We start from the raw sequence: 15524 nt of genomic DNA, 5'->3' as shown, positions 1-15524 counted from the left end.
AAAATTTAAGCCTTTCTTCGTAAGAGCAACCCTTTGTTCCATTCACTAATCTTGTTGCCCTTCTCTGTACTCGTTCCAGCAGCTCTACATCCTTCTTGAAATGAGGCCTCCAGACCTGTATACAGTACTCAAGGTGTGCCTGACCAATGCCTTATACAAGGGAATAATCACATCCCTGTCCCTGCTAGAAAAATTCCTGTATATCATTGACAAGACACCATGAGCTACTCTTGCAGCTCGTCTGCACTGCTCAGAGAACTTCATATCTGCCTGCACAATTACCCCCAGGTCCTTTTCATTCTCTACCACTGTCAGCGTAGTACCACAGAGTTGATACGTTGATCTGGGGTTACTGTTTCCCATATGTAGTACTTTACATTTGTCAATGTTAAACTTCATTTGCCACCTCTCAGCCCATCTGCTCAACCTTTCCAGATCCTGTTGCAGCAGCATAGTATCAGTAGTGTCCTTAACAACCCTGCCAACCTTGGTATCGTCTGCAAACTTGGACATTAAGCCTGATACACCATCATCAATATCATTTATAAATACAGAAAACAACAATGGACCCAACACTGAACCCTGAGGAACTCCACTAATAACATTAGTTCACGTTGAGCAGTGTCCATTGATTACCACTCTCTGTCTTCTGCCACTCAACCATCCCTTTATCCATAGCAGCAATTATCCTCCAATGCCACACTTCTCCAATTTGTGCAGCAGTCTTCCATGCGCAACAGTATCAAAAGCCTTTCTAAGATCCAAATATATAATATCAAAGTTATTCCCTGCATCCAGTTCTTTTGTGACTACATTATAGTATCCAATCAAATTGGTCAGACAAGACCTGCCCTTAACAAAACCATGCTGTGTCTGAGCTATAACTGAATTCTTGTCCAGATGATCCTGCAGTGCTTCTTTAACCAGTGCCTCCATTAATTTTCCTGGAACCGAAGTTAAACTAACAGGTCTATAATTACTTGTGTCAGCCTTTGATCCTCCTTTGTGAATTGGGGTTACATTTGCACATCTCCAGTCCATGGGTACCTCCCCTGAGTCCAAAGAAGCTCTCATAATTATGGCTAGGGATTTGCTTACTTCCTTTGCTGCCTCCTTTAATATAACTGGATAGATCCCATCCACCCCGGGTGCCTTTTTTATGTTTATCCTCATCAATTTCTCCTCCACTTTCCTCTCAGTTATTAGAAAATAATCTAGCTCACTGCCAATGTTTACTTCACCTACGACATTCCCCTTCCTGAATAACTCCTCATGTGTGAATGTAGATGCAAAATACTCGTTTAGATTGTTAGCCACCTGAGCTGGATCCTCAACTGTTGAACCATCAACATCCAGTGGACCAATCTGATTCTTCCCTTTCCTTCTTGAGTTTAAATAGGTAAAGAACTCTTTTCTGTTTTTCTTTGCGTCCTTTGCCAAGGATTTCTCATAATCTGCCTTTGCCTGCCTAATCTCCTTTGTGACTTCCTTACAGACCAACTTATATCATAGGCTTCCATGTCACCCATTAATTTGTATGTATCCCATGCATTTTTTTTCCCTGCCATATGTCTCATTAGTTCATCTGACAACCATATTATGCTTTGTGCATTTAGTCTTCAAAATATTATCATTATCTTCACCATTTGGCATCTCTCATATTGTGGAATAAACTTCGCAACCGTGATGACATGTCTGCATTAGCAGGATGGTAGAGGCTGACAGTTTGGGGAAATTCAACGGTCAGCTGGATATTTACATATGGGAGGAGGGAAACACATACATTGTCTATTTCCTTTTCTCTTATTAATTTTTTTTTTCTTCTTATTATCATTATTTTATTTATTATGTTTTTTTTTTTTTTTTTTTTTTGGCTGGTGCCATAGGCTTCCTTGCACCATGTGGCCATTGTTAATACTAGCTGAAATGTAAAGGGGAAATAGTAGCCAAGATTACCAGCATCATTCAAAGAGATATTTCACTTTTCTGTATTTTTGATTTCACTAATTTTGCATGCTAAAGATGCTCAGTAATGGTTACACACATTATTTAAGAGGATATTTCATTATTAAAATGATTTACCTTAAGAATACTATTTCTAAGTAACATATACTTGTTATCCTGAAGTGAGCAATTTTAGTTTGCAGTGACCATCAGTAGCAATTTAAATATGAAAACTATTCTTGTAAATGAAAATATTTTCTATTCTGTAAATTTAAATGCTGATTAAGAAAACTAAAATTAAATTTGAATGTTTATTGATCATAATATTATTTACTGATTCACATTTTAGCATCCCAAACCTATGTGAATAATGGGGAACAAATGGTCATAGAGAGAACAGCTGCATGCTAGTTTTAAAGTACATTTGCTAAATATATACTCTAAATATATATAAAAACAGAAAGATTACCATCTCCAGAAATGAAATGATATTATGAGGAGAACAGCAAACAATACAGTGCTAGAAATAAAGAACAACAAAATTTTGATAGAACTGAAAGTAGAACCAGTCATAAAAAATTAAGGACTTTAGATAAAATGGATTAAACATGTTGAGAGAAAATATCCTTAACTTCTTGACTACTGAAATGGAACAGGCCATTACTGGCCTAAACCCTTGACATGTATGATTTTTAATAAGAAGTTCACATATTCAAAGACAGCAAATTATATGTCATACCTTTAATGACCAGTCTAGAAACTCAGGCAAATAGGAAGACTTGGCATCTGGGCGGGTGACAAAACGAGATGCCAATACAGCTGCAGCATCTCTTGCTTTATCAATTACTGTTAGATATAGCTTGATTACATCCATAATTCTATAAAAGAATATTAGATTCGTAAAGTAAGACAAAGTAAGTTGTAATAGCTAGTAATAATATGAAAAATGAAGTTTAATATCTATTATGTCACATTATTAAAAAAAAAAAAAAAAACTATCCAATAAACTTAAACTCTTACTCCAGTTGCACTGGTAAAAAAAAACTTACCAATGGCACTGGAGTTAAAAAAAAGCCATATTTAATAATTTTTAATTTTCGTTTTAATTCTGTATCTTGCTTACAAGCATTTAAATAGTACTAAGTATTAAATATTTAAAATATTCTTAAAAATGAAAGAAGTATTAATGATTTTTCAATGTAAAATGTGCCTTTATTATGTTTGAGACAATTTTATTTTCCTCCAGCAATAGAAAACTGTATATGTAGTCAGTCCTTTATTTGCAACACTTCTATTTATCTTGTTTTACTACAATGCAATTAATATTTTATAATAGTTTTCAATATCAGTCCCAAATTTCCACTAATAACACTAGTTTGCAAATTTAAATTTGTTCACTGGGGGTTTGAATTTCAATAGGTCCTACTGCTGAAATATGTTGCTGTGATTTCAAATGACTTAAGATTTTTTTCTATTAAATCCAGATACATCACAATTTAAGAAATAAAAAAAGTATTGTTTTTTACAAAAATATACAACTTTATTGTATTTAGTAATGACAGATTGATAGGATTGCATTTTCACATATCAAAAAATACATAAATACTAACAAGTATTAATCAAAATTCTGAAACTTTCATTAATCAGACCTTTGTCTCTGTTTGAAAAGAACGTTTAATTGTTTTTCTTTTATGTACAGCCCCAGGTTTCTCTCTTTTTAAACACCAGCAGTAGTCAGCCATCATGCTTGTATTCCACCTTCCCTGGTACCTCTGCTCCATTTCCTTTATGTCCTGATGGAATCTCTCCCCTTGTTCTTCGCTTATCTGTGCAAGGTTTTTGTGGAAAAAATCAAGATGGCCATGCAAAAAAGTGAATTTTTATGCTCATATTGCAACCTAAATTGCAAAGCTTTTCGAGCATATTTTGTACAATTTTCTCATAATCCTGTGATTTATGATTTCCATTACACTTTTAAAAGCAATCCACGCTTCCCTTTCAACGTCAGTCATAGTTGTTTCAAACTGACTATCTAAAACCAATTTTCTAATTTGGGGACCAATGAACATACAAGTTTTCCATCAGATAAACCAGGACATTTACTGCAAAGATACTTAAAGCAGTTGCCATCCTTATTCAATGCTTTAACAAATTGCTTCATTATACCTAACTTGATATGCAGTGGAGGTAAAAGTATTTTATCTGGCTTCACCAAACTTTCGTGCACAATATTTTTTGACTCTGGTGTAAGATTTGCCTCCAAGGCCATTGCTTCTTTGTCCCATGCAGCGCTTTAGCTCTGCTATCCCATTCACAAATAAAGCATTGCATTTTAGTGTACCCACCCTGTTGCCCCAACAACACACAACACTTTTTAAGTCTCCACATAGTTGTCATTCGTGATCTTGATATTTAATTTTCTCCAGAAGAAACTTTAGATTGTCATAAGTTTCTTTTAAGTAGACTGAATGAGCAACTGGCACAGATGTGTTTGTTGTTTGTTATTTGGTTTTTAGGAGCATTAGCAACCAAGGCCATATTGCTCCGGGGATATGCGGTGGTCATTCCCTGACCTTTCTGCATCCTCCATATTTGGTGCACAGATGTGTACTACCTCCATTATACAAGAGAACACCTTTTAAACTAGTCTTATAAATAGTCTTCATTCACTAGGAACATATGATGGAGCTCCTAAGACACTTATTAAACCAGCGATATCACTGCAATATACGAGAGGACCTTCTTGTGAAAAATACCACAAACTCCTTTTCACAATTTCTGTACCAGGAAAATGATGTACCTGGAGCAAGTAAGTTCTTTGCTTGAAGTCTGGATCCCAGAATTTCAGCGCATACTTCGGAAGACCTAAGTCCCTTACTAAATTGTTCAGTTCGACTTGCATGAATTGCTGTGGCGTTAAAATATTTTCTGGTTGATAACATTCCTCTTCACTAACCTCTTTAGCTTCTGCTTCGGTGGAAGATGATGTGCACTCCAAAGTTTCTGGTGGAGGTTTTACAGGCAGATCAGGTCCATGCAGAACCGGTCTTATGGCTGACGGTATATCTGGATATTTCATGTCCTTTTTATTTTTTGAATTGAAACCTTTTTAACGTCACATACATAAAAGTAACATTCGGCATGGCTTACTGGCTCATGCCACACCATAGGAATAGCAAATGGCAAGCTCACCTTTTTTTTTTCCTTGACTCCATTTTGCGGTGCCCACGATTTATCCTGATTGCCTAGTTTTATGTCAAAGTATGCATAATACGATTTTTTTAAAAAAATCGGTAATATTTCGCCTCTGCTTTACAGGAACAAAACAACCACATATGTAACAAAATATGTCGGGACTGTTTATACACTTTCTGGTTGCCATACTAAAAGAAAACTAACACACAATGAGAGCGCATGACAGTTTCTACAGGAGTACTGTGACCACATAAGGGATGTGCCACTTATATAGGCTCTATGGTTGAGTGGACTGTACAAACAAGTGAGTGCATGCTCAAACAAGTTTAACCCGTAACTACACACAGGAGTCTCACAGACTCCACTCAGAAAATAAAATTCTGGGAATCACAGATGGGCCGGAAGAGCGAGGTGGGGGGGGAAGGCTGTCTACCTCCCTGGGTCAAGGTCAGCTACCTTGCAGTATGACCTTGCAATGTGTGTGTGTGTGTGTGTGATTACAGGTTAAACATGCACAATCTGCATTACAGGTTAAACATGCACAGTATTTGAGGCAAATATTTGATACTGATTACAAATATAGGGGTATAAAACTTGTAGACCATTGCAGAAACTATAGTTATGCACACATTTGCGTATAATACCTAGGTAATATTTGTTAAAGATTTTTCACAATTCATTACGTGATAGAAACAAACAGACTTCGGTTTAGTAATCAGTAAACATGCATAAATAACTGCCACATACTTTTACTCAAACCCCAGATACACTGTAAACCAGTGTAATCTGTTGCTACTATGGAGCATCACATGTAAAGTAAATAAGTGCAAATCCATTCTTGTTTTTTGCGTTTTTTTTTTAATATATTAACTACTTTGGTCATAGTTTGCCATTTATATGATATGATTTATATAATGCCAGTTCCTACAGTCTTTATTGTATATATTATGTCTTACAAGTATGAATTCAGAGGCATATTTGCATGTTATGTGAGATGAACTTAAAATAACCCATGGGGTTATTTTGTTATTTGGTTTTCAGGAGCATTAGCAACTAAAGCCATATTTTAAACCTTTTTAACATCACATACACAAAAGTAACATTCGGCATGGCTTACTGGCTCATGCCACACCATGGGAATAGCAAATGGCAAGCTCACCTTTTTTTTCTCTTGACTCCATTTTGCAGTGCCCACGATATATCCCCATGCTCAGGGATATGCGGTGGTCATTCCTGACCTTTCCGCATCCTCCGTATTTGGTGGTGACGGGCTCGAACCCCGGTCTAATCAAGAAGCGTGTGCTACGCACTACTGCTCCTTACCACCTGGCTACGGAGGCGCCTAACCTATGGGGACTGAGTTATAGACTAACTTAGTTATAGACAGCCCAGACTGAAGAACCCTATAAGAATTCATCCAATCTCTAACAAAATATGAACACAGATCTCTACAAGATCAAAAAGTGGTGAATCCATTACATTGTCACAGAGGACCTAAGTATACGAATTCTCTATTCTGTCAGTTTGTCATATATGGTAAAATGGCAGTGTAACAAACACCAGATTTAATTAAATATTCACTATAACGAAATCACTTATCACTTCCCATTCTCTGCCAATTTACTATGTATTTTTATACAAAAATTTTTCATTTTAATGAATATAACTGCAACAAAAATCTGTTTAGCACAATTAAAATTCATACAGCCACAACAACAAAAAAAAAAAAAAAAATAATAAAATAAATAATTTCTGATGGCTGTGCTTATTATGGTTTTACACATATGAAAATGAAAGAGGCTGTAGTTTCATGTTTATAATGTTTCTTTTTTCCAAACAGAATTAACAAGTTTTGTTTCATTGAAAATAAGAAAAATAAAAATACTTTTTCAAAAATTCTTCATTAAAAAATATAAAATTGCATTTAATAAATAAGCTTTGTACATAAAGAATTTTAAAAAGCATCAGACTGTGAGAAGTGTCATATAAGTTAGTGCAATAGCACTATTTACATAGTAAACCGCTAAGTTGCATAGCGTCATTCATCATTACATAACATCTCATACTGTGAAATCCTTTAAGAGTGGCGCATTATAGCCAAAGCAGCTTATGCGCCATCAAACCCCTACAAAAACAACAACCTTTACGAGTTGCCTATTTCATTATACCTCAAATAAGGAATGCTATCCCAGTAGAAAAAAGTATTGTTACTTATTCTCAGTAGGTACCATCACTGTTTCAGGGCTATTTGCTACCTCATCAATGAGTGGATAGGTATCCCAATGGTATAACAGCCGATAACCTAATGCTGTGAATTAATTTCACAATATGAAAGATGCTAAGTGGGGTGTAGTTTGATACATACTGGATTTAGGACTAAAAGCCTCAGACTGCGAGAACAGTTTACTGTCATATAAGTTAGTGCAATATCATCATTACACAACATCTCATATTGTGAATTCCTTCAAGAGTTGTCTATCTCATTATACTTTGAATAAGTAATGCTTCTCCAGTAGAGAAGACTACTGTTACTTATTCTCAGTGGGTACCATCAACCCCACAGCTATTTCAGTGCTATTTGGCCCCTCATCAATGAGTGGGTAGGAACGCTTTATCGGTGCTTTCATATCAAATTGGATGCATTTTTCATTCTTCTGCTGCCTTTTCTATTGCACGTATTATTATTATCGTTGTTTTTAAGAAGAAAAAAATATATATATTTTACCGTGGACAACTGGGTAATCAGAACAAAAAGGCCGAGGAGTGATGACAATAATATTGCTACAGGTATTTAAGAAACTAATAAGGTAAGAAATATTGCATCATATGAAAATTTGGACCCTAACATTATTTCAAGTGTAGTGCAACCATCAATTTCTGGTAGACAGCCATCATATTCCATATTAAGAGGAATTTATATGAAGTGCAGCTTCACTTAGCATTGTTGATGATGAGAAACGTCCTGTGTGCATAATATGCTATGAAAAACTGGCTAACGAAAGCATGAAACCTGTTAAATTAAAAAGACACTTGCATAAGAAACATCCAGAGCTATTTTTTTATTTTTTTTTTCTGTTAGTTGTTTGCACATCGGCTTCTGTGGCCATAATGCACCTCCCAAAGCTTTTGCATTTACTCTGATCCAAGCCCGAGGAGGGATTCGAACCCACAATCTTTAGGTTGCCAGGCAGGCTAATAAAACAGCTAATACAATAAAAATTGAATCCTTTTTCAAAAGTCACACCAACGCCACACAAGGTCAGAAATCTCCCATGAAGAAACATACGGCAGTTCCTTGTAAAGCTTTAAGAGCATCATTAGAAGATTTGTATTTAATAAGAAAAAATTTGAAATCGCATACTATTGCTAGATTCAGAATCTCTTGAATCTCTAGGATTGCTAGATTCTAGAATCTCTTGTTCTCCCTGCTGCAATAAAAATGATTTCAATGATGCATCGAGAAAAGTACAGCAAAGATTTAAAAACCATTCCTCTATCCAGAGAGACAGTCTCGTGGCGTATTACAGTTATTGCGGGCAACATAAAATTCAGTTTATTAAATCGATTGAGAGAAAGTCTAATTTTTGCAATACTGTACAGTTAGATGAATCCACAGATATTTCCACTATGCTAAACTTATTGTATATGTCAGATCCTGCTACGAGGGAGATATTTTGGAGGATTTTCTATTTTGCAAAGCTTTGGAAGGAAGGACGATGGGCCAGAAGATTTTTAATGTTATAAATATTTTCTTTCAAACAAATAATTTGATGTGGAAGAACTATGTTGCGATTTGTACTGATGGTGCAGCTTCATTAACAGGATAAAATAAGGTTTAAAAGGCAAAGTAAAGGAAATTGGTCCAAATATAGTTTTGAATCATTGCATTATACAGAGAGATGCATTAGTAGAGAAGGAAATGCAAACTGATTTCACAAAGTTTTGAAAGATGCAGTGTGAGCAACTTTATTGAAAGTAGAAGCTTAAATAACAGACTTTTCACTATACATTGTAATGAAATGGGATCTGCTTATGAAACTCTTCTTTTATATATGAATTCGAGTGGTTGTCCAGTGGTAAAGTGTTGCGACATCTTTTTGACCTCAAACATGAAGTATTATTGTTTTTATCAGATATAGTAATAGTAATTGTGACATGTGATGCAAGAAAGCAATCGTATGAGCTTATCAGCCAAAAAAAAAAAAAAAAAATTCACACATCCATTCCCTCTAAATAGTAATTGTGGCATGTGATGCAAGAAAGCAATTGTAAGAGCTTATATAGCATCAGCCAAAAAAAAAAAAAAATCCACACAACCATTCCCCTCTAAATGTTTGCCCAGTTCCTCCTTAAATTTATTTAACCTATCAACTTCCACAATGAGATGGAAGTTTGTTCCAACAATTAACCACCCACTGGCTAAAGGGAAATTTCCACACATCTATTCTACAGCTGTCTTTCCTCAATTTGAATTTATGGCCCCTAGGTTCATAATCTGAACAAGTGGAAGAATCCCATCAGAATTCTGGGTGCTCAACCCATTGAAGGCCTTATATAACTCAATCAGATCACCGTGCAGGTGCCTAGTCTCCAGCCATCGCAATTTGCAGAACTTAAACCTCTTGGTAAGAGGATCCCTTCATTCCCCTCACCAATCTTGTTGTACATGCTTAAGAAAATCTACAAACTTCCTAAAACGAGGCCTCCAGACCTGTACGCAGTACTCAAGGTGAGGCCTGACCATTGCCTTACACAGAGGGACAATCACCTCCTTTTCCCTGCTAGCAAAATTCCTATATATCATTGACAAAACCCCATGACCCGCTCTTGCAGCCTGTCTGCATTGTTCAGAAAACTTCATATCTGACTGCACAATTACTCCCAGGTCTTTTTCATTTTCTACCACCCGAAGTGTAGTATCACAGTTGGTACATTCCTTTGGGGTTACTTCTACCCATATGCAGTACTTTGCATTTGTCAATGTTAAACTTCAGTTGCCACTTCTCAGCCCATCTTCCCAAATTTTCTAGATCCTGTTGCAGTAGCACACTACCACTATTACTATCATTAACAACCCTGCCAATATTTGTATCATCTGCAAACTTCGACACTAAGCCTGATATACCTTCATCAATATCATTGATAAATATACAAAACAACAGTAGACCCAACACTGAGCCCTGTGGGACTCCACTAATAACATTAGTCCACGAAGAGCAGTGCTCATTGATTACCACCCTCTGTCTTCTCGCACTTAACCATCCTTTTATCCATTGTAGCAACTTAACCTTAATACCATTCTGCTCCAATTTTTACAATAGTCTTTCATGTGCAACAGTGTCAAAAGCTTTCCTGAAATTCAAGTATATGATATCAAAATTATTTTTTGCATCTAGTTCCTTTGTAACAGCATCATAATATCCAATCAAATTTGTCAGACAATACTTCCCCTTAACAAACCCATGCTGTATCTGAATTACTGCTGCAGTCTTGTCTAGATGATCCTGCAATGCATCTTTAACTAGTGACTCCATGATTTTACCTGGAACAGAAGTTTAAATGGTCTGTAATTACTCATGTCACCCTTCGATCCCCCTTTGTGAATTGGGGATACATTTGCAGTTCTCCAGTCTTATAAATCAGAACCTTGCTTTGTTTACAAACAAAAATGGCTTGGAAAACTTAGCTACCTTATTGATATATTTGAAAAACTTAATGATTTAAATTTAAGTCTTCAAGGAAAGGGAACAAATAAAAATAGAAGCTTTCAAAAAGAAGCTTAAGCTTTGAAAAAGTGAACTTCAGCATAATAACACAGAAATGTTCCCATGCTTTTCTGATTTTGTTACACTATTGACATTTTACAATTTAGACATATCATTGCCACCCACCTAACAATGCATATTAAGAATTTTCCAAATGATTTAATATATTTCTAGAAAAATAGTTGTATTGGATTCGTGATCCCCTTGCTTTTGAAGTTTCTTCATGTCCCGAAATTATCATTGAGCAAAAGAACTTTTCAACCTGTCGGATGATGAAGAATTACATGCTCGTTTCAAGACTGCAATACTTGTGAAAAATTTTGGCTTTCTCTTTGAAATAAGTATCCAGAATTATCAAAAATGCGATACAAACATTGCTATCTTTCAGGTCTACATATTTATGTGAGGTTTATTTCTCAAAATTAACAGCTATAAAAACAAAACAGCATTCCAGACTTGATCCAGAAGATGACATGAGATTAACAATTTCAAATATTGAGCCAAACATGGACCAAATATTATCAGGTATTCAGGTTCATCCTTCTCATTAATTGTTTTGTAATTTTAATTGAAGAATAAGAATTTGATTTGTTGTTTTTACTGTATTCAGTTAAAATATTAAACAATTATTTTAATGTATAACTTAAAAAAAATAAATTTTTTATTCCTTTCTCAGTACTCGAAAAAAAAAATTCTGCTATATATATATAATTTATAAAACGCCATTTTTGTTTTTTAAAAATCTGGTCATCCCACTTCAGGGTTTACATTGGGGGGGTTCACTTTTATATTTAATAAAGGAAGTCATGAGTGAAATAATTTTGCATGCCACTGATCTAAGATCATTTTGTATGCAGAGAATAACCTTTCTACTTGTAGGGAGTATTTAGAAATGTGAGCTTTTAAAGCCTCTCTTGAAATGTGAAATCCTGAGTTTTTTTCTAAAACATTATTGTATGTTCTTATTTCTTCTCGTCAGAATCAGAAGCACAGTTAAAATTTGCAATTCAACTTTTTCCATCCCTCCAATTGTACTGCTCAAAGCAAGTCCCCACATTTCAAGTTTGGTTATACAACTAGGTAACCAGCTGAAATGAGTCTGGATGAACAATAAATGTTTTCTAGCCAAACAATCAGAAAGCATTGCCCTAGCACTAACAATAGTGAATGAATGTGCAGTACCCAAGGTATCAAGAAATTCTTTTACAGAATCAAAATTTTTAGCATAAAACGATGCCACTTATAACCATGTTCCCCATCTTGTGAGAATATGATCAGGTGAGAGAAGAAAAGTAGGGAGAATACTTGAGAGCAATTTTGACAAAAAAAATTTTTTTAAAAGAAGAAATAAGTTTGTTAATCTCACCAAAGTTCTCCCCAACTGGCTCTACCAACCTAACAATTTCAAATATTGTTATTTGCACTACCAATTAAGCATGGGCTTTAGGTTGTCACAGACATTCTCTCAGATATGCCAGACAAGCTGTACTTGCTACCTGGGAGTCTAAAATGCTGATGGAACTGATATTCGGGTGACACTCAAGTCAAGTGGACCCAATTTCGGCGAAGTCCAGACGGTCTGTGACAGCCAAATCCTCTGCTTGCACCTTCACGATGGTGGGACTGTTAGTAATCCTGGGTATAACCCCCATGCACAAGTATATGGTGGGTGACCACCCAGGTGTGAACCAACGTAAGCAGGGATCGAGGTGTGGCGCCCACAACACATGGAGGAACGCCGCCCCTCTATGTTACCAGGCAGTACTAGGTGGAAGATGACTCTCATCAACCGGTGAAATACCACCACTTTGCTTATTCGAGGCTTGAAGTGGTGGAATCCATGTTTAGTCTCTAGAGCTAAGTTCCGGTCAACCCTTCCCCATCTCTTCCATCATGCAGTATGATTGATGACTTTTGAGGTTATGATGAACGTCGTGACGAGATCCAATATTCCTTACATTTCGAGGGTACAGCTCTAAAACGGTTTTCGCAGGCCGGCCGCTAGTTAGTACACCTGACCGGACCTATTAGTAACTCTCTAGGAGGCTTCCGGATCAGCTAGTGTATAATCTTGCTACCTCTACTCTGCCAGATAGTGACTGGAGGGAGTCCGAGTAGTGTGTATGCGGGGAGCATTGTCGAGGCCACGTTATGTCAAGGATCTGGGTATATTCTTACCATGTGTACGCCATATCCAAAAATTTCATTACTTCATACAGCATGTCCCACCCACTTTTTCTTACTATTGAATACACCATGAATTGTCAAACTAATAGAGCAAGCTTATCTGCGAAAAGATCTAAACCTCCCAAGGACTTCCTAATTCATTTCACAAATATACGCGGTCTCAATTCTAATCTCAACGATGTCCATTTCCACTTGCAGTCTGCCAAACCTCATGTACTTTTACTGACAGAATCTCAGTTATCGGTTGATTCAACTACTGTTCATCTCAGATGCCCAAATTATTCGCTGTATGATTCCTTTCGCCTCAAAGCTGGTACTTGTGCATATGTCTGTTCTGATATTCCCTGTCAGAGACTTGGCAATTTGGAATCTCCTCTCTTTGATCTTCTCTGGCTTAAAATCTCTCTACCTCATTGTGTCAAATTCATCTGTTGTCTCTACCGTTCTCCCAACTCGATTAATCACTTAGAGCTCTTTGACTTCCTCTCGTTGCAACTTGACTTTCTCCAGTCCAACTCTCCTAACAGTGAGGTAATTTTCCTTGGTGATTTTAATGTTCACAACCCCAGCTGGCTTCCGTTTTCTAGTCACACCGACCCAGCAGGTCGAGATGCTGAGGCTTTTGCAATTACTAATGACCTAGCACAGATTGTTCTTTTACCTACAAGAATACCGGACAATCCTAATCATACAGCCAATACGCTTGATCTTTTTCTCACAAACAACCCTTCTAAGTACACGGTCAAAGTGAGAGCTCCTTTAGGCACTTCAGATCACAACTTGGTGATTGTCTCTTCTCCAATGGAACCTTTATCTCATGTCTATTCTCCAATGGAACCTTTATCTCATGTCTATTCTCCAATGGAACCTTTATCTCATGTCTATTCCCAACCTCGTGTTGTTTGGCATTACAAGAATGCAAAATGGGATGACCTGCGAGACTTCTTTTCTTCTTTTCCTTGGTCGGATTACTGTTTCAAAATTTCTGATGTCAACGTTTGCTCAGATCGTGTCAGTGAAATTATTCTTGCAGGAATGGAATCCTTTATCCCACACTCCACTTTAAAATCTCGTCCTTTATCTAAACCTTGGTTTTCCAATAAATGTGCTAAGGCTGTCCAAGAGAAGAATGTTGCATATCGTAATTGGCTTGTTTCTAATTCTTCAGTTTCATTTTCTGCCTACACCAAAGCTCGCAACAATTATAGAGCAGTTATTGATCAGTCCAAACTAAAGTTTGAACAGGCTAAGAGTAGAAAACTTGCTTCTTGCCCTAATGGTAGCCGAGCATTCTGGTCTCTTGCCAAAGCTATTGGCCGCAACTTTTGCCCATTTCTGCTCCTACCTCTGTCCAAACCAGATGGTTCTGTTGTCACTTCAGCCAAGGATAAAGCTGACCTGTTAGCATCCCATTTTTCTTCCAGCTCATGTATTAATGATCTTGGTAAAACACCTCCCACCATTCCCAACACACTCCATTCAATGCCTCCTGTGATCTTCCGTCAAAAGGATATCAGAAGGATTTTGATGAATCTCGATGCTAAGAAAGCTCCAGGTCCTGATGGTATTTCTCCACCTGTTCTCAAAACCTGTGCTCCTAAACTTACTCCTATTCTTTGCCGCTTTTTTTCACTTTCTTATTCTAAAGGTGTTTTTCCTTCTGCTTGGAAATTTGCTCATATCCAGCCAGTTCCTAAAAAGGGTGACAAATCCCTCCCATCCAATTATCGTCCCATTGCAATTACTTCTACTCTTTCTAAAGTAATGGAGAAATCAATTAACCGCCAACTCTTAAACTATCTAGAAACCTTCCGTCTGATCAACGATCACCAGCATGGATTCCGTCAGTGTCGATCCACTGGTGATATTCTGGCTTATGTTACCCATTTATGGACTAATTCATTGGAAAGGTTCGGTGAAACACAAGTAGTTGCTCTTGACATCTCAAAGGCTTTTGATCGTGTTTGGCATAAAGGTCTTCTAAACAAGCTTCCATCTTATGGTTTGCGAACTGTTTTTAGTAATTGATTATCCAGTTTTCTCTCTGATCGCTCACTGAGGGTGATGGTTGATGGCTCTCTGTCTTCTAACTTCTCCACTAATGCCGGTGTCCCCCAAGGTTCAGTTCTTTCCCCCACTCTTTTCCTCTTGTATATCAATGACCTTCTTCCATTGACTGGAAATCCTATCCATAGTTTTGCCGATGATAGCACATTGCATTCAACTTTCCATTTTGAGAAACCTTGTCCTGCTCAATCAGCTTCAACTTCTCAAAAATCTGCTACCAATTCCTTAAATGCCGATCTTCAGGTAATTCTCCAGTGGGGAAAAGACAACTTAGTTGATTTCAACCCTTCTAAAACTCAGTCTTGTCTTATATCTCGCAAAAAGGATTCTTCTGCTCCTATGCTTATCTTTAGTGACACTCCAATT

General features: G+C 36.7%; 1 protein-coding gene across 1 annotated transcript in view; it reads right to left on the bottom strand.

The window, feature by feature from the left end:
• Positions 1-15524, bottom strand: part of Tbcd (tubulin folding cofactor D) — a 256208-nt gene that overhangs the window by 204923 nt on the left and 35761 nt on the right. The window contains exon 3 of the mRNA XM_090389645.1: positions 2684-2822. Coding sequence (XP_090245771.1) covers positions 2684-2822 — 139 coding nt within the window. The remainder of the gene's footprint in view (positions 1-2683; positions 2823-15524) is intronic.

Source organism: Mastigoproctus giganteus, chromosome 2 (assembly GCF_048544385.1).
Source record: "Mastigoproctus giganteus isolate SK-2022 chromosome 2, ASM4854438v1, whole genome shotgun sequence".
Classification (NCBI taxonomy): domain Eukaryota; kingdom Metazoa; phylum Arthropoda; class Arachnida; order Uropygi; family Thelyphonidae; genus Mastigoproctus; species Mastigoproctus giganteus.
The sequence above is the reverse complement of the archived record's forward strand: the minus strand, read 5'-3'. Positions and strand labels throughout refer to the sequence as shown.